The sequence below is a fragment of the Equus przewalskii genome, chromosome 14, assembly GCF_037783145.1.
Source record: "Equus przewalskii isolate Varuska chromosome 14, EquPr2, whole genome shotgun sequence".
Lineage (NCBI taxonomy): Eukaryota > Metazoa > Chordata > Mammalia > Perissodactyla > Equidae > Equus > Equus przewalskii.
Window position 1 is genome coordinate 31,266,382 of NC_091844.1, and position 27,018 is coordinate 31,293,399.

Here is a 27,018-nt window from a genome sequence, read left to right on the forward strand (position 1 = left end):
CTCCCAAGCTGTCAGGCCAGGGGCCACATAGAGCGCCCGGAGGGACAGGCTGCAGATGGACTCAGTAAATACCTGCAGATGAGTATGGCCACAGGAAAACAGCTGTGACTCACTCCTTCCTCACCAAGTGGGAAATGAAACTCCTTATGGCTGGGACTTCATACCCACTGTCTCTGAAACCCCAGGGGGCCCATGGCCCAGGATTCTGGTTGCTTCTTTCTCGGTTTCCTCATGTTGGGTCTGGATCAGTCTTTTGCCCAGTGATGAGCAGAATATCTACCTGAGGTCTCCACTTTCATCACTTGGAGTAAATGCTCCCCAACCTTGATGAGGCTTCTGTATCCTTTCCTGGGACAGCTGACAGGGCTTATGGGCATTGCCTCAATAACTCATTCTATAAACCAGCAGAGGTTTGGGAAAAGTCAACTTTTTGACACAGAGGGAAGGGGCCAGACACCCTCAAGTTGTGCTGTGTGTCAGCTTCTCTCCCTCAAATGCCTTAGGGGGAGACCAGGACCCCCAAGGGTGCCTTTTACCAGAGTCTTGAGTAACTCAGATTCTTATCCACCCCTCTGGGCCCTGGACTATAGCAAGTGTGTGGATGTAAGGCCAGGAGCCAGGAGCAGAAGAGTGGAGGTGACTCTGGGGTTAGACTGGGTACCAAGCAGGAGAGCCCAGAGGCAGAACATTCTAAGCTCTTCTGAGCCCTTGTGGAACCCAGGCTCTGCAACTAGATGAGCAGCCTGAAGAGAGTGGGTGTAGTTGTAAACATTCAGAGACAGGCAGTGAGTTAGTGAGGCCTTCAATTTGCGGTGTTAGCTAATGTCAAAGATTAGAACAGATAGCAGCCCTGGAAGCTATAGACAGAATGTGGGTAGAAAGGAGATGAGATAGGATGAATGGGTCACCATCATTGTGAGCCAGCCTCTTTCCTAGCACTTGGGAAGTGTGGGGTGGAGCCCTCTTTGCCTTTCCTCTTCCAGTCAGAGAAGGAGCTCCAGTCTGAGGCCTAGTCAGCCTGGAGAGAAGCAGCAAGGGGCCTATAGGTACAATGGGCTGAGCACATCACTCATCAAAGGCAGCAGTGTAGGTGGCTAGTTCCCTGGCCCTGCTCTCTTAGCTTCCAACCCTTGTCCCTGACACTACTCTGTCATCCAGATCCACTGGCTCAGACTCAGCAAGTCTGGGCCAGCTTTGTGGTCCTGTGGCCAGAGTTCTTGTGCATTCTTGGGTAAGGTGTAAATCACACTTCTCTCATGCCTGTGCTACGGAAATGAATGAGAACTGCTGGAAAGAAGCAGTAGCTTCTGGAAGACAGATCTCAGTCCATAGACTATAGGTTTCAGAGTTGAGTAATGATGAGCCATCAACTCTTCCATTCATTTATCTTCCATCTATCCATCCATCGATCCTCCATCCATCCATCCATCCATCCATCCATCCATCCATTCATCTAATTATCTGGACTGACTTCTTTCCTTTTCTCCTTCTCTCCCTCTCTCCTTTCCTCTCTTTCCTACCTTCCAAGAAATATTTGTTTAGAATCTGTTATATACCAGGTTTCTCAGATCCTCAGACTTCTTCAAAGCATGAGAAGCTGCCCAGGAGAAAACTTAGTCCTTCATTGAGCCCCCATATAGTTCCTCTCTGCCTTGCACATCTCCCATATATGAAAGAACAGTTCTTAGTTGAGCCTACCCACTTTGGGAAGGTGACGTGTGCAGGAAGCGGGGAGGAGAATCCACATCTTACACTTATATTTTGAATCGCCAAGCCCATTTTATAAAGGGATACTGTATCATCTAAGATGCCTTGACAACAGAAAGGAGGATATTCTATTGCAGTGGTCTCTTTATGGTCTCCCTGCCTCCAGGCTCCCCACGCCCTAATCTATGCTGCTCACCATGATCAGAGCAATCATTCTGCAATGTCCCTGTCCTTATCTCTCTCCTGCCTGAAGACATCCATAAGCCAGAGTTCAAGCTTCTTAACATGACCCAAGAGGATTTCCATGATTTGACCCGAGGTGCCTCTTTAGCCCATGCCCTGCCGGCTGCTGTCATATATTGTACATGCCAACATTGCCAAACTGCTTCCAGTTTGCCAGACACTCCATGCCATCTTTTGACTCCATAGTTTTGAATATGCTAATCTTTCTACTTTTGGAAATTTCCCCCATTACTCCTTTCTCTGTACTTCCTTTGAAGTGTGTTTATTCTTCTATTGTTATGCTCATCACCTTGTAGTGTAATTTATTACCTCAGGCGTGTCTTTCTTACCGGACCATAAGCTGCTTGAGTGCAAAGACTGAGCTATTCAGCTTTGTGGCCCAGTCCTGGTCCAGTGCCTGGTACCTAGAAGACACTCAATATGTGTTTGTGGGATGAATGGACGGGTGGATGGATGATAGATGAGGGGAATCTTATAAGAGAAATAGGATAGCCTTGGGACAAGATGGTTAAAGTGTCTGTGTAACAGACCCCCCCAGAGAAGAGGACAAATGGCTTCTTCCTGAAAGTTTAGATCTTTAAGGGGAAGACTGAGCTGTGGCCTAGGCTAGGCAAGGTGTGTAAGTCAGGAATGGGGAACTTTGGGATGACATGATGGCTTCCTGTGGGACTCACTTCCTTTTTCCTCTAGATAAAAGGTCCTTGGAGAGAGAGCCAGCTGGAAGCACCTGTGCTGCAAGAGTGAGCGTGCGGGATGAAGGCTGCAGAGAGCGAGGTCCCTGATGCGCACTTCACTGTAGATAAACAGAACATCTCCCTCTGGCCCCGAGGCAAGCACCAGTCACTGCTCAGAACGGGCTCCGTGCTCTGTGCCCAAACCCGCTGTTTGCCGGTCCTTCAACAAACATTCTCTTCTTCTTTCAACAGAGCCTCCTCCCAAGATGGGTCCGTCTCTGGTTCTGAGGAAACTTCTCACAGTCCGTGCTGCAGTAATCTTCCTGCTGCTGGTCCTGGTCGCCTCCGTCACACTGCAGGCCATTCTCTGTAAGTCCTCAGGCTTAGCTGTCTGGGCCTGGTCCTTCTCCACAGCCAGTCAGCTCCCTCGACATCCGGACCCTCTCTTTCCTGCTCTCCAGTGGTGTCTCCCACCTGTGGCTTTTCATTTGTCTCTTTTCTCCTCCTTTCACGTGCAGTCCCAAGCTCCCTGTCCCCACAAGATGCGCTCCTGCTCTCTTCTTCCCAATTCTGGGGAGATTTTCCTGAGTGAGACCAGCACTTACCTGCTTGTGCACAAAGATATGCTCTTTTGTCCCCAAGAAATGTTCACCTATTTCTTCATCCCATGTCATTTTCTCCTCCATCTCTAAGCTCTGTGTCCCTTCGATTCAGAGTCTTTTGGGCAGCCCCCAACAGTCAGCAAAAGGTTTCCTGTCCCCACAAGCAATGGGGTCCCCACTATACCCTCAGCCCCAAATGGCTAGATGGAGAATGTGGCCAACGAGCCAACCCATGGCCGTGGTTCATCTGCTCGCCAGGACCCCTTTGCACTCTCTTCATCCTCCTGTTCTTGTGGAGCTCCTTCAAGGGAGGCTTCCTACTTCTTCACTGGTGTGTGACTTATCTTTCTTCCTCTTCTGGCTTTGGCAAGCCTCATGGCCTCTGCTGCTGGCAGAGCCTTCTTGCTCCCACTACGTCTCCAGAAAGCAGAGGGAGGGAACGTCTATCTTCTCCCTTTTAGGCCTTGGGATATTTTTGGTGTCAGACTTAGAGCCTCTGAGCAGAGTCTCCTCTGATTTGAGACTTTCTGGTTTACTTTTGGTCTCCTCTATGGCACCCGAGCCTGTCACTTGAGCAGAGTGTGACAGTGGGTGGGATGAGGGAAGGGGAAAAGTGGTTTCATAAATCTTCCTGTCTGCACTCTCTGGAGAAGTCACTTCCAGAATAGAAGACTGTATGGCTGGCCCCTCGCATGGTCACGGGGGCCTGTGGACAGATGTGGGAGGGAAACTGCTGCCCTGGCTGATGGCCGCTGCAGGGGTCTCTGAAAAGAGAGGGCTGGGAATCAAGTGACGGGGCCCAGAGGGATGTGGGGCAGGGACGAGGGGGTGGTTGAGGGCATCTTTTTGCCAAATATGCCCTGAACACTCAAAGAAAACTTAGGACTGGGTACTAATCCCCACTTCTGCTCTAACAGAGGGCCTGTGTTTTATCAATCTCTGCATTATCTGCAGCCACCAGAGTTCCTGGCACATGGTAGGTGCCTACCGCAGGTTTGTTGAGTGAATGCATTATGAGTGAATGGAAGGTAGGTGACAGCTCTTTGGGTTGGGTCCTTGAGAAGCTTGAGCTTGTCCCTCCCTTCCCTTCCCTTCCTTTGATCACCCTGACAACACCCTCCTCCTGCCCCTGGGGATCCCCTTAGCTGACCTCTTCACTTTCTCAAATCCAGATTCCTGGTTTATGGGCACAATATCAGATGTAAAGAGCAATGCCCAGTTGCTGAAAGGTCGTGTGGACAACATCAGCACCCTAAGTTCTGAAATTAAGAGGAATAGAGGTGGCGTGGCGGCGACTGGCGTTCAGGTCCAGATGGTGAATGCCAGCCTGGATCGTGTGCGTTCTCAGATGCGGAGGTTGGAAACTGATGTGAAGGAAGCCAATGCTCGGATCTAGACGTTAACAAAAAGTTGGGAGGAAGTCGATAATTTAAACGCCCAAATCCCAGAGTTAAAAAGAGACTTGGACAAAGCCAGCACTTTAAATGCAAAGGTCCGGGCACTCCAGAGCAGCTTGGAGAATGTCAGCAAGTTGCTCAAACAGCAAAGTAAGTGACTCAGAAAAGAAGTCACTTTGCAAGCTGACTAGCAGCCCATGGGACCTTGCCAACTTCAGGCCTGAGGCCACTGGTCTGGGGTGTGGAGAGAGGAGGAGGGCAGAAATGCCTGGAAAGTTAAGAAGAGAGGGCTCAGCACTGGCACTGGGGAGGATTTAGGGACTGTTCTGGAGAGAGGCGACCAGGGACCAGCTAGGGCTCCCATACCAAGGCACACAATATACAAGCATTAGGGAGGCCTCTGTTCTGGCCCAAACCTAGCCATTTTCTATTACGTTCCTTGCCTAGAGACCATAGGCTCAGCGACTTGTGATGGCCAATGGAGAATTGTTTCTCCTTCGTGAGAGAGACAGATTCTTGATCCATCTTCTCTCACTCTCCCCTCTCTGAGCCCAGGGTCTCTACTAATCTCAGTCAGACTTTCAGAACCTGAGAGAGTGTCCCCTAGCCCCTACCCAAGGACCCAAGGACCCCAGAGCCCAGCCCCATTCACTGTTCCTCTGGGATCCCACTCAAGTACTCCTTCCCAGCCAGCACCCAGAGGAGACAGGACACCGGTGGTCACCTTTCACACTTGTTCCCCAGATGACATCCTCCAGGTGGTTTCTCAAGGCTGGAAGTACTTCAAGGGGAACTTCTATTACTTTTCTCGTGTCCCAAAGACCTGGTACAGTGCCCAGCAGTTTTGTATATCCAGGAATTCACATCTGACCTCAGTGACCTCAGAGAGTGAACAGGTGAGTGCTGTTGCCCCCATGGGCTCTAAGAAGGGGCTGTATGAGTAGCTGTACCAGGCAGGAGGGGCAAGATTATACTGTGGTGACAAAAATCCCCAAATAGCAGTGACCTAATGATGAAAGATTATTTCTCATTTATACTACACCTTCTGCTCATGGTGGTTACTTGAAGATCCAGGTCAAAGGAGACTTTATCTCAACAGTTGTTTCCACGATTGCTGAGGCAGGAAAGGGAACATGACAAATTTGCATTGGCTCTTGAAGCTTCTGCCTGGAAACAACAGATGTAACTTCTGCTCACATTTCATTGGCCAAAGCAAATTACGCGATACTCCTAGCTTCCAAGAGGGCAGGGAGGTACAATCTTTCAAGTGCCGCAAAACCAGAAATATTTTTGAAATGCGTTAATGACACTATATAACCCAAGAAGCCTCCCACGTGGTGAGGCAGAATACGGAATAAACCCCTTCCATACAGGAGGTGGGCTAGCAGCACAGGAAGGAGCATGGACCCTGGGGTCAGTTTAGAGTCCCAGCCCTGCCTCCAACTGGCCCCAGAGCCCAGGGTAGATTATGCAACTTCCTTAGGCCTCAGCTTATTAATTGACAAAATGTTCACGATAATGGTACCTCCCTCCGAGAATAAATAAGTAAATGCATACCTGTGCATCTAAATGCATAGTGCCTTGCGTATATTAAGTGCTCACTAAATATAGCTATTATTAGGGGGGCTGTTCTCCTGGGGTCCCTGCTCTGGGGTTTAGCTGAGTGTTTCCTGTGCCTGAGCATCTGCTTCCTGAGGGGCAGAAAGGCCTGAGTCCTGAGTCTGTCAGCTGCAGGGCAAAGACAAATCAGAATTTGGATGATGGACTCTGGGCTCTGGGCAGGGACAGGAAGAGGTTTGAGAGAGGTCAGCGTGCATGGTGTGTCTTGGGTTCAAGGACTGTCACTGAGGACAGGGCAAGAGCACCCAGAGAGACACATGCACCCACTGTGAGTCATGGCAGCGTCTCTGCTCATTCGTCTTCCCCACAGGAGTTTCTCTACAAGGCAGCAGGTGGCCTTCTCCACTGGATTGGCCTGACCAAAGCAGGGAGTGAGGGGGACTGGCACTGGGTGGATGACACTCCATTCGACAAGGTCCAGAGTGCCAGGTAAGACCCCAGAGCCCTCCTTCCCAGCCTGGCTTCCCAGGCCAGGGCCAGGGCGTGAAGGGTTAGGTGACATTTCCCCCAACTACAGAGTTTGTGATTCTCCCCTGTCCTAGGGTGGCAGGAGCATTGAACCGAGATCTAGTTCACTTCTGCCACTAATTGGCTGTGGGACCAGGGATGAATCCATGGCCTCCCCGTGCCCTCTAAGGTTTGGCAGCATGGCCCTCCACCCTGCTTCAGCAGGGACCCTGTGCTCGGTCTGGGTCTTTGCACTGTGGTTTGCGTAGGACCGGGAGAGTGGTGGGCTGGTTCTCCCCTAACTTGGGGGGTGATTGTAGACTCACAGGTTGACAGGTCACCAATCCATCCCCTGCCTCTCAGGCTTGGGTGCAAAAACTCGTGATGCTATCACCTAGGACCAAAGTTGAGATTGAAGTGACTCATTTCTTCACTGCTCTCCAACTTTGTAAATGCATTTTTCTTGTTTTTTTCTCATGGTAGATTCTGGATTCCAGGTGAGCCCAACAATTATGGAAGCAATGAACACTGTGCCAATATAAAGCTGTTCTCGCTTCAGTCGTGGAATGATGCCTCCTGTGACATAACACTCCTTTTCATCTGTAAACGGCCCTACACCCCATCAGAAGCGTGACAGGACTGGCCCCCAAGCTCATGTTTTGAGCTCCAAAGCTAGTCAAACTCAAGGAAATGCTGCTGTTTCCTCCATACTCCAGGGTCACTTTGCACCTTAATTTTTCTTGCTTCGAAATTGTCCCAAAGGCATCCTGGAGTCTGTCTGCCTTGGCTGGGAATTCTCCAACCCCATAGAGATAGCTGGAATGGAAAGGAGATCTTGGTTAAAATGGGACGGGAGGGTAGAGAGGATTTAGAAGTTCAAACTGCCTCAGTAAGGTAGATCAAGACCCATAATCTGGGGCAACACCCTGGGGGTCGCTTCCTTTCAGAGAAGCCTCAGTTTCATCACGTGGAAGTTACTGCAGACCACCCAGGCAATTTTCCTGATACCGAGACTCAGGGCTTTTCCAGCTGATGCCCCAGAATTCCCCGCTGTCCGCTTAGGCTGCCGTGTGCTCAGCGGGAAGAGCTCTGCTCTTGGTGACCCTGTGCATGCCATGTCGCATCACCCTCTTTGTCACGTTGCTTGAGGTCTGAGCCTTTTCTTCCCTGGAATGGGCTCAGTTGGTTCAGATCAGGGGCCGACAAGAAACATGTCTCTTTTAGAGCTGGACCAGCAACCACGCTTCTTCTCCCCCAACGTCCCTCACTCAGTAAACTCCCGGCCCAGCTCTGTCTTCATCCTCTGCCCAGCCCTCTGCCTCACCTCCCCGCACCTCTTCTTTCTTCCGTATTTCCTCTATTCCCATGCCCTGTGCAGGCGAAGTGGCCCTCAGTACCTACAGAGTTCAAGCCTCATTAGAATAAAGCTCTGCCCTGGTGAAGGCCTGCCTCAGTGTACCTTTTTATTCCTGGGTGTAGGGGTGATTGTGTGGGAAAGGCCATCTGCTTTGCTAGCCATGCAGTTCTGGGACAGTCTCAGGAAACGGTTGAGGGGTCAAAAACAACAAGGAGTGGGGAAGTTCCAGCCCTGGAAATGCCGCAGACAGCGCGCAGTCCTTACCCCTGGTTTTTACTGAAATCAAGTAGAGCGAGCTCTGCAGTGTCACGACTTTCTTGGTGGTCTTTCCTCTCGGATGTTCAGTGGACCATCTTCTAGCCTCTGGCTTTACTCCAGAGGGGCAACGCCTCAGGTTTCCCACTCTTCACAGAGACCCTGTTCAGAAGCATTGGGTCCAAATCCCACCTCCGGCAGCCGAGGCAGGAACCCAGACCACAGCAGACAGAAGGGGAAGCAGGAAGGAACGCGATGAGCACAGGGGTGGGCTCAGCAGGGCGGCCTTCCCCTCCTTGGGGTCTTCGTTAGGGCCCTCCTTAGGGTCCTGGGGAGAGGATATTTTCCTTCAATGTCTGTGGCCAGCAGCATGGTGCTCTGGGTGCAAAGGGGTCGGGGCTTACAGCATTAGGAGAAAGCTTGAAGGACAAATGGGGATTTTAAAATGTGATGGATGAGGGATGGGTAGTCAGTGATTGCATCCACGCAGGATGCATTTGCAGGCCAGTTCCAGAGACTGTGGAGGTCTGAGGGGGTGAGTGTGTCAGGGAAGAGAAGATGGGCAGCCAGAACTGGGCTGCTGCAGGTATAAAAGAATTCTTCTACATCGCCCCTAAGGAATGTTTTGTTGTTCCTGCTCTTCACAGATTCAAATGAGCAATTACGGGAGGATTTTACTTCTTCCCCGTGTCAGCTATCTGGGCATAGCACAAGCTGATGTAGAAATTAAATACAAGTGATGGGCTCCAGAGCTGCCTCTAGGGAACTGCCCCTTTGTGTTTCTAGACATCGCGCTGCTCTCCATTTTGCTCTCATACTTGACGTATTAGTCACAATGTCTGGGCTGCCATGTTGAGTAGCATGGGACCCTGCTCCGCACTCCACCTTCCTCCCTGTGGTGAGCACTCGTTACTAAGGCAGCTGATTCACAGGCTCATATTGCAAGGCCTAAAAGTTCATGTGCTGCTGTGATGAGCCTTGCAGGGCCCCAAAAGCCTCATGTGAGTTCCCTTGCTCTCACCAGATATGCTGCCCCACCTGGAAAGTTCCCCTATTAACTGGACCACCTGCACTCAACCTAGTTTTCAACCTAGTGGGTTCCACCAACCCAGGAAACTATTCAAACAAGCCTGTCACATCCTCCTGCTGAAACCCGGAACACCTTGTCCTCTTGTTACTACAAAGCCTGCCTCCCACAGCCCTTGCTGGTTCACTCTGCTCCCAGGTGTAACCCCCGTGTGGCCCAAATGATGTGCAGTGTCCTCTTCTTTGCACTGTGAGTGTATGTGACTAATAAGTTAGTGTCAGTCTCATCTGTGTAGTGTCAGATGTCAAGTGTTCAGCCATATTGTACTATTTGGGGTGGGGAATTCCTTCCTTACTGCTATGAATTGAATGTGTCCCCTCAAAATTCATATGTTGAAACCCTAATCCCCAATGGGATTGTGTAGGAGGTGGTGACTTTAGGAGATAATTAGGTCATGAGAGTGGAGCCCTCATGATGGGATTCGTGCCCTTAAGAAGAGACACAAGAACTTGCTTCTTTCTCTCTGCTGTTCTCCAGGTGAGGGTACAATGAGAAGATGGTCGTCTGCAAACCAGGAAGAGAGTCCTTACAAGGAACCGAATCTACTGGCACCCTGGTCTTGGACTTCCTAGCCTCCAGAGCAGTGAAAAAGAAATTTCTCTTGTATAAGCCTCTTAGTCTATGGTATTTTTGTTATAGCAGCCTGAGTTGATGAAGACTCTCACCAGTGGGGTGAATAGAAGGTGATCAGAACAAGGCTGGTCAGAGATCTCTGGTTGGTTCTGGTGTGAAGGGATGGGCGGGACAATCTGACCACTTCTCTGGGGAAAGAATGTGAACCTGAAAATACCCAGGGGATGATGCGGTTAACAGAGGGAAGTCGTGCTGGAAGGCCCTGAGTTAGAGAAAGGCTGGAGGGGCCATCATGGGGCATCTGCAGAAACCAGGAATAAGCAGAAGCCAGGAGGCAGAGAAGGAAAGCACGTGAGGAGTGTATCTGGCAGAGAAGGAAGAGTGGCGCAGAGGGAAGAGTAGCTGAGATGCGGAGAGGAGGGCAGCAGAGTGAATGCCCAAGGGCTCTGGCTGCTGAGGTTCCTGGTGCCACTCAAGATCCAGTCAGGCCCTCCTGATCCTCCTGGGTTCTGTGCGTGTGGATCCCATGGCAAGACTTGCCTCCTGCCCCTACCTGTTGCTGTTATTCCAAAGTGACAGAGCCCGAGTCAGTGAGGATGTGTTTTTATCTGGAGTCTGTGACCCATCCTGTAACTAGCCAGCAGAGCATTGCCATGGCCTCCTGCCTTCATGAAGCTGGGACGGCTGTTGCTTTGCCTTGTCTTGTGACCCTGGCTCACTTACCCCCTCATGCAGGGCTCACCTCTCCAGTGAGGTCACTATATGGGTACCTGCCTTCTGCTGACAACGGGGCCTCACCCAAGAAGTCCCGGCCTTGACAGTGCTTCAGTCCCTATCTCAAGTGAGGGGAGGGCATCAGCAGTACTTGGCTCCTCAGGTCATGGACACTGTAATATTTCTAATAAAATTCCAGGAGTTTTTCCATTGTCAGATGGAAAGTTGGGAGCCAAAGACCAGTAAGAACTTAGTCTCACCTAACTTGTGTATTTATTTTATTACAGTAATTTTTTCTGATTCAGCAGGCTAACAATTCTTGACATGCTGTCTCTCAATGTTGCAATAAAGTACTATTGAAAAATCTGTACTTTTGTATTTGAATATAAAAGAAGAGGGACAAAAAATATTGGACTCATTCTTATGGATTGACTGATCCCAGCTCTTGTGAACAGGTACTTACTGTAATATTTTACTTCTGTGTTTTCATGCTTCATCTATCTATCTATCTATCTATCTATCTATCTTCTATCATCTATCTATCATCTATGTATCATCATCATCCATCTATCTTCTATCTATCATCTATCGATCGATCGATCTACCTGTCTATCTGTCATCTATCATCTTCATCTATCTATCATCCATCTTCCTTCGTTCTGTTTCTTCCTCTCTTCTCAATTTCTTTCTTTCTCTGTTTTTCTCAACATTTGTCATGCTTTTGTGGTCCTTCTTTCACACTGAGTAGCCTCTTGCTGTAGATAACTTACGGTTTCTGCCTCCCTCCCCCACTTCTCCAGTCAGCAGCAGAAGCAGTTTGTGCGGTCTTCCTTGCAGAAAGGTGCAAGTGTGTGATCCAGACCCCACTGATCAGATGCACCCAGGAGAAACCTTTGATTTGGTCCTGGTTTGGGGCTTAGACAGGGTTTAGTGTTGCTGGTTCTAGAGGTATCTCACTGTTGTCAGAGCATTCTTCCTGTCAGTGTAGACTCCAAAGCCAGACTTTCTGGTCTTCTGAGATGCTGTAAAATAACAACATCTTTTTTTAAAAACAAATTTTTATTTTAGAATAGTTTTAGCTTTACAAAAAAAATTGTGAAGGTAGTAACAAGAGCTCCTGTATACTCCTACCCATTTCCTGTCTTATTGACATCTTACATTAATGTGGTACATCTGTCACAATAAATGGACCAATATCAACACATGATAACTAAGTCTAAAGTCTATTCTTTATTCACATTTCCTTAGCTTTTCCCTTGTGTCCTTTCTCTGTTCTGGGGTTCCATTTAGGATTCCACATTACTTTTAGTCATCACGTTTCCTTAGGCTCCTCTTGGCCGTGACAGTTTCTCAGACTTTCCTTGTTTTTGATGACCTTGACAGTTTTGAGGAGTACTGGTCAGGTATTTTGTAGAGTAGCCTTTAAAATGGGCTTGTCTAATGTTTTTCATCAGACTGGGGTAATGCATTTTTGGAGGAAAACTTCAGAGGTAAAATCCATGCTCATCATGGGTACATACAGTCAACATGACTCATCCCTGTTGATGTTGACCTTGATGTCCAGACTGAGGTAATGTTTGTCCATTTTGTTCACTGTAAAGTGACTCTACCTCTACCTTTCCATATTGTACTCTTTGGGAGGAAGTCCATCTTAGTCCGTTTGGGCCACTATAACAAAATGCGACGGCTTGAGTAGCTATAAACAACAGAAATTTATTTCTCACAGTCTGGAGGCTGGAAGTCCAAGATCAGGGTGCCAGCATGGTGGAGTGAGGGCTCTCTTCCAGGTCACAGACCTCTAGTTGTGTCCTCACATGGCAGAAGAGGCAAGCAAGTTTTCTGGGGCCTCTTTCAAGGGCACTAATCTCATTCAGAGGACGCCACCCTCATGACCTAATCCCTTCCCAAAGGCCCCACCTCCTAATACCATCACATTAGGGGTTAGGATTTCAACATAGGAATTTTGAGGGGCACAAACATTCAGACCACAGCAGTCACTGTGTGCAGCCCACACTTAAGGAGTAGGGAGTTAAGCTCTACTTCCTTGAGAATGAAGTATCTACATAAATTATTTGGAGTTTTTGTGCATGGGAGATTTATCTATTTATTTATTTAAACATTTATTTATATGAATATGGATTTGTGGATTTTATATTTTGGGTTATAATCCAATACTATTTTACGTATTTTCTTGCTCAAATTTTTCCAGCTTTGGCCACTGGGAGCTCTTTCGGTTGACTCTTGTGTCATTGTGAGATACCTGCATTATTTCTTTCAAGCATCTCCTTACTTTCTGATGATACAAGATACTCCAAGCTCATTTTGTTTATTTCCTGCCTCCATCCTAGAATCAGCCATTTCTCCAAAGAGCCCTGGATTCTTTTTTTTGGAGAATGGTACTAGAAACCAAGATCTGGGTGCTGTGTGTCGTCACTGCTATTGGGGTGTCATTGGTTCTTTTTGGCTAAGAAGGTTAGTTCATGTATGTGTATACACCTAATTGTTTTTTGGAAAGACCATTATGCCTGCTATATGGTGACAGCCCTTGAGAGGGGGCAAGACGAGAGACGGGGAGAGCAGTGAGAAAACTAAATGAGTGAAAGCCAGGTGGGATGGTGGGCTGCACTGAGACCTGTGATGTGAGGGATTGTTGTTGCTGTTGTTGGGTTTGCTGTGGGATGTGAAGTTGGGACACCTTGTGCTGCTGGGTGCAGGAGCTCATGTCATGAATCTGCCTCTCTCCAGCCCTGTCTCTGGTTTGGCGTTAGTGCCAGGCAGACTCCCCGCAGTGGCGGTCTGGGTAGCTCCAAGCCCACAACCTCATGGCTCTACTACTTCAGAGGAAAGAACTCCCTTTTCCAAAAGCTCCAACAAAAAACCAGCATTGGGTCACACGCTCTTCTCTCTGAAGCAATAATGGAGGTCAGGGAGATGGGGTATGTTGATTGAGCCACAGCTCATTCTTGGGGCTGGGAATTGAGTATGGGTTCAGCCTCGCCCTTCCCAGTCGGACTGAGCGTGAGAGAAGGGTGGTTCTCAAGATAAATCCCAGGGGTGATGCTTGAAGAAGGGGGACTGCCGGCTCTCAGCTGCTCTGGGCCCCTGCTTACAGGCCGTGGGTCTCTCCTTTCCATCAAAGCTGTTGGATCTAGCCACTTCCTGGCAGACAGCTTACCACCTTGTGTTGTTAGGGGTTGATATGGATGACTGAAAAACTTCTGGGGTGTCTGAAGTGAGGGGTCTGCATCTCTAGCAGCATGGCACTGTATCCTTCAGTAGGGGCGGGAAGAACCACTGTGTGAGAGGTCCCAGCTGACGAGTGGCTCTGGTATTAATGTATAAAATGTCCATTTGATTTTTTTCTAGCCACAGAACATGGAACTCTCTTGGCAAGGATGCAGCAACCTCCTGGTGTTTCTTTCCTGTTGGCAGATGCTGTTCCTGTGGAGAAGTAAGAGCTGGGAGCCTGGGGTGGGGAGGGGCGTGGGGACAGGGAAGTGGGATGAGAGGAGAGGTGCTGCTGATCACGCCTCTGAGGCCACTGATATCGACCCTGATTTCAGTTTCCCCACGTTAAACCCAGCATATATGGGGTTAAAACCAAAACACTCATTCCCTGCTTACTCTCTGGCTTCCTGGCTCCAGAATCCACTATCCTCCATGGAGACAGACACCATCAAGGACAAGCACCTGGATTATCTCCTCCCTGCAAAGAGATACAGGCTGGTGGGGAAGCTGCTGACCAGCAAGGTCATGGGTTCCCTCCTCTCTGCAAGTAGTCTGAAGGCCAAAGACAGGCTGGTGGGAAAGCTCCGACCAGCAAGGCCATATGCTCCCTCTCCCCTACATAAAACCCCAAACAAAAACCCTTCCTTTTAGCTTTTTGGGGAGTTTGGGATTTCAGCGTTAGCTGCCCTCTCTCCTTGCTCAGTGCTGTGTGAAAATAAAATTCCTACTTTCTTCCACCACACCCAGTGTCAGAGATTGGCTTGCTATGCAACGGGTGAGCGAACTCACTGCAGGTTCGGTATCCCCACGATGCCTGGAGGACTATACCTTTCTCCTGCCCAGCCTCTGCCCTTCTAGCTGGGCAAGGGATCCACACAGTTCTGCTTTTGAGGCTCCCTCAACTTCTCAGGCCCTAGGAGAAATCAGCTCCTGAGTGGGCCTGGCCTGAGCCATTCCTGTGTGTGGGGAAATAGAAACCAAGGCAGGCCCTTTCTTTTCTGCTGCCACTCTGGGCCTCTCCCGGGCCTCTGGGGATGTACCGTTAGCAGCTCCTCTCCCACACGGAGGGGAAGGGGCTCCTCGGGTTTCAGGCAGAGCTGTTGACTGCTCCAGAAGTGGATGCCTTCACATTCCTCCAGTATCCTTCCTCTCACGTCCACTTTCAACACACAAGAGGTAAAAGGCCAATGGATGGTGGAGGGAGGGTGAGGGGCAGGTGCTGATGGGAAGAAGGAGAAGATGGGCCAGGACAGACTGGCGCCTGGGAGCCCCGAGGGGAGGGGCCCTGCTGGGGTGCTTCTGCAGAGTCAGCAGCGGATGGAGGCTGAGCTTCCAGGGTGGTCAGGACCTACTGGGGAGCATATAAGTCTGGGGTATCTAAACTTTGCTTGCCACCACTGCTGGCCCACAGCACGACTCTTTAGGTGGCAGGGAACAGCATTTGAGGTTGAAGGAAGAAGAGATGAATGGTGACAAGGTCTACTTCCACACAGACAACCAGAGTGTCTCCCTGCAGCCTGGAGGTGAGGAAACTGGGGCCTCAGCCCATCCTTATTCAGGGACTGGCCTGCTTGTCTCTCAGCCCTCTGCCATTTTTCCTAGCCCCTCCTCAGCAGGCCAGAGCTCATCACTGTCTCAGCCTGTAGAACAAACAAGCAGGGGCAGAAGGTGGGTCAGGCAAGGACGAGGAGCCTGGGGCACACAGCCGGTCCCCACCTGAAATCTCTTCAGACCCCTTTCCTTGGGGATGACCACCTGGCAAGAGAAAGAGGGTGAACTTTGAACCCAGAGGGAACTGGTTTTGAATCCCATCTCCACACGCTGGGCTGGCCCCATGAGGCCTCCAGGGCTCCAGGCGGGGGTTTCTCCACCTTTGAGTGGATTTTCCTGTACAGTCTTTATCCCTAGCCACAGCCCCCGCACTCCCAGGACCAGCCCTTCTTAGGACGCGCATGGGGGCTTTCTGACCCCAGCAGAGGCGACCTCCAGGACTGACCCATATCAGTTTGTGCTGGCAGCAGCAGTCTGAAAGGGCTGTGAGGCATGCTTTGGTCAGGATTCATGAGCAAGACTGGCCCTGGGACTCTGAGGTCAGGGTTTCTGCTCTCTCCTTCCTTCCCTCCCTCCCTTCCTCGCTCCTTCCTTTCTTCTTTCAGTCAAACCACCCTTTTGTTGCCCTCCTGCTCTGTGCCAGGTTCTGTGCTCTGGGCACCTCCTTCCGGTTCTGGGCTGTGATCTTAGCCTTTGTGTTGCTACCACATCCCTGATGAGCTCTGGTGACTGTTTCAAATTGCTTCATTCCCCTTCCCAATGATAAGCATGGCAGGTGTTCTCATCCGCATGAGACAGGCCAGGAGACTGAGCCTGAGCGGCTGATCCGGTCCGGCCCCCACAGCACAGTCTTCTCCTGGACACTGGCTTCTCCCTTGCAGGGGTGGACTCCATGGAAGTGGCTCCCACAAGGCCCAGGATGACAAGACTTATTCAGGCCACCCTGGCATGTATAGCTGTGACCATTGTCTTCTCTCTCGTGGTTCTCCTTGTTGTGGGTAAGTTCCTAGGTGACCCGAACCCCCAGCCTCTCTCTCCTTCTTCTTGCACAAAGGCCCCAAAGGGACTAGATGCACACCCTCTGCTCCCAGAAGGGTCAGTTCACCTCTGGGCCCAGGCCCAAACCACAGCTTTCCTGTGACCTGACCGAGGCCACTGTCCAAGTAGGAGCCTCTCAAGAGCTGAGGCCCGCAAGGGAAACTCTGAGGGGCCCTTGGTGCCACCTGCCTCCTTCTGGAACTGTGACTGGGTGTGGGGGAGCCTGTTCCCTCAGGCTCAGTGCTGAGGGATTGTGTTGACCCAGGAACTGGGCATCTCAGTGCTACAGAACCCAAGACCTGCACCAGAGGCATATGCCTCCTTCCAAGAGTTTCAAGCTACAGTTCCAGGAGACAGCACCATGGGGCAATTCCCTGTGGAAGCTGACAGTGAGTAGTCACACTGGGGGATGGCGGTGGCAGGAAGCTGGGGCATTCGGATGCCCAGACCTTAGCATGAGCTTTTCCCCAGGCACCTCTAGGCCCCTGAATGGGTTCCACTCTCCTCACAGAAAGGCGTAATCTTTTTTCTTTTTTTAAAAAGACAGTTTTATTGAGGTATAATTGACACATCATAAAGTACACATATTTAAAGCACAGAATCTGGTAAGTTTTGACCTATGTGTGTTCCTGTGAAACCATCATCACAATCAAGATAATGAATGATGTTCCTCCTCCCCCCGCCAAATCTTACCGCTGCCCTCCCTCCCTCTCCCCTCCTCCCGTCATCCCTAGGCAACCACTGTTCTACCTGCTGTCATTACTGATTACTTGGCTTTTTCTAGAGTTTGCTACAAAAGGGATCTTACAGTATATACTCTTTTTTGTCCTTTATCAGTCTTGTGATTTGCAAATATTTTCTCTCAGTCTGTGGCTTGCCTCTTCATTCTTTAACAAGATGCAAATTTTGATAAAGTCTAATTTATCAATTTTTTTTTAATTTTATGGATCATACTTTTGGTCTCATATCTGAGAAACATTTGCCTATGCCAAGACCACAAAGATGTTCTCCTGCTTCCTTCTGGAAATTTTATAGTTTTTGGTTTTACATTTAGGTCGATGGTTCATTTTGAGTTAATTTTTGTATAATGGTGAAAGGTATGGATTGAAATTCATTTTTTATTTTGCATATGGATATCCAATGGTTGTAGCATCATTTGTTAAAAGGATTATCCTTTCTCCATGAATTGCCTTTGTATCTTTGCTGAAAATCAATTGTCCACATATGTGTGGGTCTATTTCCGGATTCTTTATTGTATTCCATTGATCTGTCTATCTTTAAAAGGTGGAATATTTGAGTGGACTTCCCACACCTTCAAAGGCCACTGGGCTCCACCTGGCCTTACCTCAGCATAGTGGCTGAGGCCTGACAAACCTACCAATGCAGAGCAGGAGGCATAGGGTAGGAATCCTCCAGAAAGGGTCTCTGTCTATTTGGGTTCTTTTCCCTATTCCTGAGGAAAGGCTGGAATCAGGAGCTTGAGACCATGAATGTCTGAGATTAGGTCCTAACTCATGACGGGGGCAAAGGGTGCTAACAGGACCAGAGGCCGCTCCAGGTAAGGTTTTAATAATGCAGATTAAAGGTCTACAGAGTTTCCTTGAATGACCCCCTTTCACTCAGGTCTTCCATATCCTCAAACTGTTCTGTAGGGACCCTTGTAACATTGTATGTATGTCCCGTGTAAGATTGGGGGTGCCAGCCCTTTAAAAGACCATTTCAGCTTCAGGGTCCAGCATCGCCTGGAGGGCCTCCACGATAGGCCTGTGGATTGAACAGGATGTTTCCTCCATCTCCACCTGTTTTGTTTTGTTTCTGTTTTTTTTTCCCTATGGAATTTGTTTTCAGAAAGTTTCTGTTTGTGGTCTACACGGTTTTTGGGAAGTAACCATGGTGAATCAAGAGGCTTCATGCTCGGTGTTGTACAAATACAGCACAGGACTAAATGTGGGCTTTATTCATCCCGATTTTCCTTTTCATAATGACTCATTTAATGGTGAAATTAAACTTCAACAGCTCTAAACGATATAATCGGGTCCTTTCAAGTTCAGTTACGATGGCAAGATAATCCAAGCCTTACCACCATGACTTGTGGTGGTAGCTAGTCTTTAGTAGGTAAGTATTCCAATCCTTCTGCCGCTCAGCTCATGTGGAATGGCTAAGTAGGCCTTTATTTATTTTGTTTTTGGGCCGCGTTCTCAGGTGGCCCATCCCCAGGGTCTGGGTGGTTGCAGCGAGCAGCAGGCTGCTTGAAGAGCACTCAGGGCTGTGCTGTAGACATTTCCTTTGTAAGTTTCAAGAACACTCTGGTTGGCCCATATCATGAATGCTTCCCTATGTAACGGGCCTCTTTGGCTGCCTTCTCTATTTCCTCCCTCCAGATCCCCACCACTATGGCAGGGTGGCAGAGTTGCAAGAGACTTTCCAGATGTTTAAAGGCCACGTGGAGAATTCCAGCACTTGCAGTGTGGAGGTCCAGATGCTGATGTGCAGAGTGGACAATGTCAGTTCTCAGATCCAGATGCTCGGCGGTCATCTGGAAAATGCAAATGCTGACATCCAGATGGTAAAAGATGTTCTAAAGGAGGCCAGTTCCTTGAGTTTGCAGACCCAGATGTTCAGGAGTTCCTTGGAGGGGGCCAATGCTGAGATCCAGAAGCTAAAAGGAGCTATGGAAAAGGCAAATGCTTTAAACTCCCAGACCCAGAGTTTCTTGAAAAGCAGTTTGGAAAGCACCACTGCTGATCTCTACATGTTAAACAGAGACTTAGAAAACGCCAACACTGAAATTCAGGTGTTGAAGGCAGGGCTGGAAATGGCAAACACCCAGGCCCGCTTGGCAAATAGTAGCTTAAAGAATGCTAATGCTCAGATCCTTATTTTGAGAGGCAGTCTGGAGAGTGTCAATGATTTAAGGGCCCAGAATCAGGTTTTAAGAAGTAGTTTGGAAGGAGCCAATGCTGATATCCAGCAGCTAAAGGGAAGTCTGCAAAACACAAACACTTTAAACTCTCAGACGCAGACCTTTATACAAGGCAGTTTAGACAACACCAGTGCTGAGATCCAGTTATTAAGAGGTCATCTGGAGAAGGCTGGTGATGAGATTCACTTGTTAAAAGGAGGTTTGGAGACTGTCACTGTCCAGACCCGAGAGGCAAATCGTTGCCTGGAGCAGACAGATGCTCAGATCCAAGTATTCAAAACAGAGCTGGAGAAGGCCAATGCCTTAAATTCCCAGATTCAGGTGTTAAATGGTGGCTTGAAAAATGCCAGCAGAGAGATACAGACCCTAAAACAAGGAATGAAGAATGCTGTGGCCTTATATTCGAAGACCCAGACGTTAGAGAACAGTCTGCAGAAAGCCAATGCTGAGATCCAGAGGCTAAAAGACAATTTACCAGGTGCCAGAACGCTGACTAACAAAATCCAGGAGGTGCAGAGTCACCTGAACACCCTCAAAGCAGCCTTTGCTTCGCTGGAGCCACAACGTAAGTGGGAGGGCCGGGGGCGGGGGGAGGGGATGGGCTGGGGAGGGTGCAGTCTCTTGGCGGGTAGAGTCTCCTGTCCCTTTAGCCTCTTTTTTTACTTCAACATGCATCCCCCTGGGAAGGAGCGTGGGTGCTGGAGAGGGGCCGAATCCAGTCAAATGGGCTCCATGTGCCTAGGCAGTAGTGGAGGCAGCTTTAGGCAGCATAGTCCTTGCTCTCAAGTTGCTTGTCATCTGGCCAGAGTGACAAAGCAAACACTTGGGAAACAAACTATGTATTGTGAAGGTGTGTAACAAGGACAGTGTGTGCTCATGGGGCCAGACAGCCTTAATCTGACTTCCTGCTCTCACAAGTGGTGTGCTTTTGATCGAGTTACTCACCTTCTCTGAGCTCCAGTTTTCTCACCTACAGCGTGGGGACGATAATATTTGCTTCACAGTGAGGATCAAATGAGTTAACACATATATAGCATTGAACGAAGTACCCAGCATTCATGCATTCATCTGACAAAATTTTTTTGAGGCCCTGTTATGTGTCAGGGGCATAAAGATGAATAAGATGCGATGCCCACCCTTGAGGCTTAGAGGCTAGAAGAGCAGCCATGCGTGGAAGACATGGGAGAGCTGTTGAGAGGTTGTATATTAAGAGCAGGTCTAGGAACTGCGGGTGGGGAGGAGCAAAAATGAGGAAGAGAAAGGATCTTCCGGGGGCCAATGTCCTCTGGTGCAGAAAAGGATCTCCTGAGGAGGAAAGAAATCTCTTGGGGGAGAAAGGATCAAAAGATGCTCTGTTGAGAAGATGGCCCCTGAACTGAGTGCTGAAGGACCAGCAGGTGTTTGCCAAGCAAATAGGCTAAGAGAGGAGCAGGTTCACATGCTTGGAGACGTGAAACCATGAGGTTCAGGAAACTTCAGGCAGTTCTGTCCGACAGACTGCGGCCGAGAGGGCAGCTGATGAGGTGCAAGCTGAGAGGACAGCAGGCAGGGGCCAGGGCGATAGTTTTCAAACTGTTCGGAATATAACCACAGCATGAAATTCATTTTACATTGTGACCCAGGATAATTGTGTGTGTCACACACACAAAGTTTCAAAAAGTAAAACTTATCCCTGCATGAATGCACTCTGATATTTTACAATCTATTTTTTTTAAAAGAAAAAACCCTCAACACAACCCGCTAATGGGTTGATGATTGCCGTTTGAAAAACTCTAGGCTAGAAAGGTAGGCAGAACTGGAGAGACGCAATCTAGATGTGGAAGGTCTCTAAGCTTGGGTTTCATCCTTTAGGAAATGAGGATCTGTTGAAGGGCTTCAAGGGCACTGACTAGGCGGGTCATCCAACTGAGACAGGGAGCAAAGAAGAAGAGCAGCGACATTGGGACATGCTGAGTCTGAGGTGCTTTGGGGGTATTCAAGTGGACGTCATCTGCAGGCCTCTGGAGTGCAGGGGAGAGGCCCTGGCTGCAGGCATAGATGTGGGAGCCCTGGGTGTGTTGGTTCTGGTTGTGGCAATGGGAGTGCGGTGGCTTGCATGAGATAAAGTGCTTTGCAAGAAGAAGGTTGAGGGTGGAAACAGGAAGTCAACCATCGAGTGGCAAGAAGGGAAAGAGGTGTTTATGCAGGAGACTGGAGGAGGCAGTCTGAGAGGCAGGAGGAGGACTAGGAGATATGTCTGGAACCAGGAGCTGGGGAAACCAAGGAAGAAGACAATTTCAAGGGAGTGGCTAGTTCTGGCAAATGCTTACGAGAGGCCAGGTAAGATAAACTAAGCACCCACTCACTCTGGGCAACTGGAAAGTTAGTGGAATGAAGTTTCAGTGGAGAGCTGTATGCGGCCTGGAGGCCAGATCACAGTCAGAGGGATATGAATGAGAGATCAGGTGCTCAAGTCATTCAGCGACCTTGGCTGAGAAGAGAAGGAGAGATGAGGCTGAGGAGAGGGGGATGGCAAGGTAAAAGGACGATTAAAAAATGTGTATCATTGATATTTCCATTACAAAACCTACATATTCCTTATAGACAATGTGGAAATCTTGAAAAAGAGAAAGATAAGAAAATAATCACTTGTATTTCCATGAATGTTTCCATATTTCCATATGAACCCACTGCTAACATTCTGGCGAACTTCCTTGAGAGGGTTTTTCTAGATTAGGATAGGCTTGATCTGAGAGTGAGAACAATGAACCAGAGAGGGAGGAGGTTGAAGGAGAAAGAGAGACGGTGGGGGCAGAAAGCCCAGGGTGGGGGGAGACAGAGAGAGAGGAGAGAAGCAAATGCGAAGCCCACTGATTGGCCTTGAAGGGTTGGGACAGTACTTGAACCTCTGGGGCTGGGAAGGGAGGAGGTGTGGAAGCAGATGTTCATCAGATTATGAGATGTGAGATCACCAAACTGAGGAAGCTGATATTTAGGAGTGTCTCTAGGTAGAGTAGGAGGTTATGGATGACAGAGGATGCAGGGAGGTGGGGCGGGGCTGGAGCAGCTGCTGAAAGAGATGGGGCTGACAAATAAGGGGCTTGGCAGGCAGGACTGAGGACCCACTCTGCTGCTCTGCTCTGCACCCCACCTGTTGTCGGAAGCCGGGAACTCTTCCCATCTTAATGCGTCTCCTCTGCCCCCCTGCTGCTCTCCCGACTCCCTGCTCTGTCTTGCTCCTGCTTTAGTCCAGACCAGTGTTTCTCCACCTTCGAGGTGCGTCGGAATCAGCCAAGAAGCTTTAAAAATACTGATACCTGGGACCCACCTCCACAACTCTGACTTTTTCTTTTTTTTTTTCTTTTTTGATGCAGCTTGGGCATCAGAATTTTTTAAAAAGCTCCCTAGGTGATTCTGATGGGCAGTCAAGGCTGAGAACCATTAAACTTTTTCTTAAAGGGCCAAATAGTAGATATTTTGGGCTTCTGGCTGAAGAGTCTTTGTTGCAACATCTCTGCTATTGTAGCCATAAGGCAGCCAAAGACCGTATGTAAACTAAAGGACGTGCTTGTCTTCCAATAAAACTTTATTTACAAAGAGGCTGCTGGCAGGCTGTGGTTTGCCAATTCTCAGTTTAGACTACTGGTTCTCAGACCTTGGAGCGCATCAGAATCAACTGGAGTGTTTGTTAAATCACAGATTGTTAAAAAAGCGATTTCGGATTCAGCTGGTCTGGGGTGGGGTCGGAGAATTTGCATTTCTACCAAGTTCTCAGGTGATGCTGATTCTGATGCAGCTCTGGGACCACACTTTGAAAACCCCTGGTTTATACACTCACCATCCATTACTGAGAGATTAGAAATTGTGTTCTAATTGGTGTCTCCGTCCCAATTAGGATTGCCTTCTTCTTGTTCAGTCTCCACACTGTCACTGGGTTAACATTTTTACAGTGCAAATCGGAGCATATTACCTTCCTTCTTAAACGCTTCAGCGCTTCCCATTCCTCACGGGGGAAAAAAAAACCCCAAACACCTTCACAGGGGATGTACCATTTGGTGCTGGCGACACTGTCCAGGTTCCTCTCCCACCTCTATGTGCCGACCATACCAAGTACTTTAACAGATCGGGCGGGACCACACTGTTTCACGCCTTCATGCTTTTGCATCTACGGTTTCCCCTGCCTAGAATGCTCTCTTTGGCACTGACCACCAGGCAAACTGTTCCTTAGTCTTTTAAGACTCGGCTCAAATGACATCTTACCTAGGATGTCCCTCTTGAGCCCCAGCTCCAGCCCAGGTGAAATAAACCATACCCTCTTTCATGCCTCATTTAACATGCAGATGGTTTTCAATCAATGCATCTTCAACACCTTTTTTTTACATCTGTCTCATTTGCTAGACTGTAAGTTCCTTGAGGGCATAAATCACGTCTTCAGTGAGTCTGTTTTGGCACCATTTCAAACAGCTGTGGTATAGATGATGTTACAGAGCAGAGAATCATGGTGGAGGGGATGAAAGAGCTGAGGGAATCAGGGCTTGTGTGCACAGGATGAGCTATTAGAGTTAGAAATTGTGAGGTCAGGTTGACCAGGTCCCAGATATGGCCCTGGGTGTGGGCAGCTGAAGTGGATGGAGATGAAGTCAAGGAAACGAGTGATGCTATGGGATGGCTGTAAAATCTCCCAGGGAAATGGCAGGAATTGAGGCACAGAGGACTGGCAGGTGACAGCAATGAGTTGGGAAAGAGAGTAGGGGAGCCAGAGCAGGAGTCTGGAAAGAGTGTTGTCTGGGCAGCAAAACTGTCCAAGGATCCCTGGAGTGATGGAGCCGGGTATCCTGAGCTGCTGCTTCCTGGCATATTAGGTAGTGGGCTGAGGGTGCAACCTCTCAGGCCTTGCCCCTGGAGCACTGGGCGCCAAGCATTGCACGGGCTTGTGACCCTCAGTGGTCAGTCCCTGGAGAAGTCAGGAAAGCCAGTTCTCAGACATCCACAGCCAGCCCCTGGTTCTCTTTCCTCCCCTACCTTTGCTCCAGATCAACTTCTCCAGAAGATTCTGCAAGGCTGGAAGATCTACAGTGGGAGCTTGTATTACTTTTCTGACGTCAAGAAGTCTTGGCAGGAGGCTGAGAATTTCTGTGTGTCCCAGGGAGCCCACCTGGCCTCAGTGACATCGAAGGAGGAGCAGGTCAGAGCTGAGGACTGGGTGGTGCTGATGGGGTTGTTGTGGGATAAGGGACTTTGGTCCTTTGATCTTCTCCCTCTCAGAGAGGGCGTGGCAGAGACCTTCATGTCTCCTCTGTCAGTTAGGGAGCAAATATTTATTGAGTTCCAATGAGCATCTTCCACTGGGGGTAGAAGCACTGACAGCGAATCCCAAGGTCCTCAGTGAATGAGGGAGACACCCAGAGGCCCACAGATGTCAGCAGTGAGCAAGGGCAAAGGGAGGTGGCACCAGGTGACACCCTTAAAGTGTTGGGAGCATACTTTCCTCCCTATCCCCATATTTTCCCCTCAGCTTCCTGTCTAGTTGTCAATCTTGATTCTAATGTCAGCTCATCCAATGGTTGTGGAGGGACCATGAGCAGGAGATCCAGGCTTCTTGGGAAGGACAGACACACTCATAGGGGTTTGGGGACCGCCAACGGCAATATAGTCCCTTGGTAGCCCATCTGCCAAAGGTCCTTCTCAGAATTTATTAGTTATTGACAAAGGACCACAATAGGTTTGGTCCAGTTCAGCTTACAGACCTGCCCATCCCTTGTGGTTCTCCTGAGGCTGTTCTTGTATGTCTGTCAAAGAACATGGTATTTTGTAAAATACATCTTAGTAAACTGTGACCAGGTCTGTCTTTGTCCCAGTAAAGCCACACTTATCATCGAGTCAACAGGAGAGAAGCTGGACTTCCCTTGAGGGGACCTGGCTGCTGCCCTAGATCCTGGACACACCATGGAAGGCACAGGGAGGGGCCCAGGTCCTGTAGAGGAGACGACCTGGACTCCTCTTCCACACGGCCGGGAGAACCAGCTCCTCACACAGGGTCACACAATGCTGCCTTTTGTCCACAGAAATTTCTGACACAGACCACAAGTGATTCTTACTACTGGATTGGCCTCACTGACAGGGGCACAGAGGGCTCCTGGCGCTGGGTGGATGGGACACGATTCAATGATGCCCGGAGCAAAGAGTGAGTCCCAGGCGCTCTCTCAGGCAGGCCTGGCTAGAGACTCGTATATGTCTCTGTCCTGTGTGTGTATCCCTGTCCACTAAGAGTTAGTGTTGTATGTGTATGACGTGTGTGTGACGTATGTATAGTGCACGTGTGTGAGTGTATGTGTGATGTGTGTATATGATGTGTGTGTGGTGTGATGTGTGTATGATATGTACAATGCGTGTGATGTGTGTGTACACATGGACGAAGTTGTGATCCTTGCCTGGACCCCTCCACAGGGAGGCGTCAGAACAGGACAGGTCCTGGGGCTGGCAGGCAGCCTGTGAGTGGGTCTTCCTGTTTTTTGGGTTTTTCTTGCCTATCCTATACCCTATGTAGGCCTGGTCCCGAGGGGCCCTGTCCCCATCAGAAGGTATCTGGACGAGAATTCTGGTATGGAGGATTGCAGCCCCAGCACCCTTCCTGTCCCTCGATCCTCAGTAACCTCGGCAGACCCACCCTCAGGGCAGCCCTGGCCCCAGCTCTGTCCCCATCCTGGGGCCACCAGGGGATTAGGGGCCCCTGTCGCTTCAGCTCCTTAAGCCACAGTAGGCAGGAGGGACACCTCCTTCATCTTCAGAATAAAGCCCTTTTGTTTCCAGGTTTTGGGATACGAATCAGCCAGACAACTGGCGGCACAGTAACGGGCAAGTTGAAGACTGTGTCCACACTCAGCAGAAGTGGAATGACATGATCTGTGATGCCCTCTATCCCTGGATCTGTGAGAAGACCATCGCCCAGGGTGTGGCCTGAGGCAGGCCAGAGCTGAGAGGTCACCACCACTGCCAGCTCTGGACCCTCTCTACCATGATGCCTTCTGAGCCCATCATTGGCCTTTTGTGTTTCCTGCTCTGTCCTTTTACTTAACCCTTCAAACACGTTTACCTCACGTGACCCAGTAGGATTAATGGCTCTTCAAGGCAAGAGCCTTGCTGTGCCTCTCTATCCCCATCGGCAACCAGCACAGGCCTGTCAGACAGCAGGTCCTCAATAAATACTCGTTGGATGAACGAAAGCTTGTACTTGTGTCTGTGACAGCCAGCACACTCGCTTCCCCCTGGATTAGTCCTCCTTCCTTTACTGTCTTTTCTGTCCTGAAATAAACATGTCTTTGCTTAAAGACTTTACAGCTAGGAATGTTTAGTTAGTTCACTGAAAAACAGCCGAGGTTTGGGCCAGCTCCAGTGGCCTAGTGGTTAAGTTCGGTGCGCTCAGCTTTGGTGACCCAGGTTCGGTTGCTGGGCACAGACCTACACCCCTCGTCTCTCAGCGGCCGTCTCTGGCAGCAGATGTTAGCTCAGAGTGAATCATTCTCAGGAAAAAAACCAAACAGCAGAGGTTTAACACAAACTACAGGGACATCGTACATAGGAGGTACAGACTCCCAGGACGTCATAGCCATCCCAGGTGTTCCA

General features: G+C 49.4%; 2 protein-coding genes across 2 annotated transcripts; both read left to right on the plus strand.

The window, feature by feature from the left end:
• Positions 1-2,640: 2,640 nt before the first annotated feature.
• Positions 2,641-8,132, plus strand: CD207 (CD207 molecule). The gene is made up of 6 exons (XM_008514828.2): positions 2,641-2,779; positions 2,877-2,993; positions 4,399-4,773; positions 5,368-5,519; positions 6,554-6,672; positions 7,174-8,132. The coding sequence occupies exons 1-3, from the start codon at positions 2,704-2,706 to the stop codon at positions 4,620-4,622; spliced, it is 417 nt and encodes a 138-aa protein (XP_008513050.2). The 5' UTR covers positions 2,641-2,703; the 3' UTR covers positions 4,623-4,773; positions 5,368-5,519; positions 6,554-6,672; positions 7,174-8,132.
• A 7,019-nt stretch (positions 8,133-15,151) lies between these two features.
• CLEC4F (C-type lectin domain family 4 member F) lies at positions 15,152-26,618 on the plus strand. Its single transcript, XM_008514829.2, has 6 exons — positions 15,152-15,427; positions 16,337-16,453; positions 18,875-19,981; positions 24,429-24,580; positions 25,461-25,579; positions 26,206-26,618. The coding sequence occupies exons 1-6, from the start codon at positions 15,367-15,369 to the stop codon at positions 26,354-26,356; spliced, it is 1,707 nt and encodes a 568-aa protein (XP_008513051.2). The 5' UTR covers positions 15,152-15,366; the 3' UTR covers positions 26,357-26,618.
• Positions 26,619-27,018: the final 400 nt, after the last annotated feature.

Coding starts and splice junctions, on each gene's coding strand:
- CD207 (XM_008514828.2), top strand. CDS start 2,704: ATGAAGGCTGCAGAGAGCGAGGTCCCTGATGCGCACTTCACTGTAGAT. Junction 2,780..2,876: donor CATCTCCCTCTGGCCCCGAG/GCAAGCACCAGT, acceptor TTCTTTCAACAG/AGCCTCCTCCCAAGATGGGT. Junction 2,994..4,398: donor CACACTGCAGGCCATTCTCT/GTAAGTCCTCAG, acceptor TCTCAAATCCAG/ATTCCTGGTTTATGGGCACA.
- CLEC4F (XM_008514829.2), top strand. CDS start 15,367: ATGAATGGTGACAAGGTCTACTTCCACACAGACAACCAGAGTGTCTCC. Junction 16,454..18,874: donor CGTGGTTCTCCTTGTTGTGG/GTAAGTTCCTAG, acceptor TCCTCCCTCCAG/ATCCCCACCACTATGGCAGG. Junction 25,580..26,205: donor AATGATGCCCGGAGCAAAGA/GTGAGTCCCAGG, acceptor TTTTGTTTCCAG/GTTTTGGGATACGAATCAGC.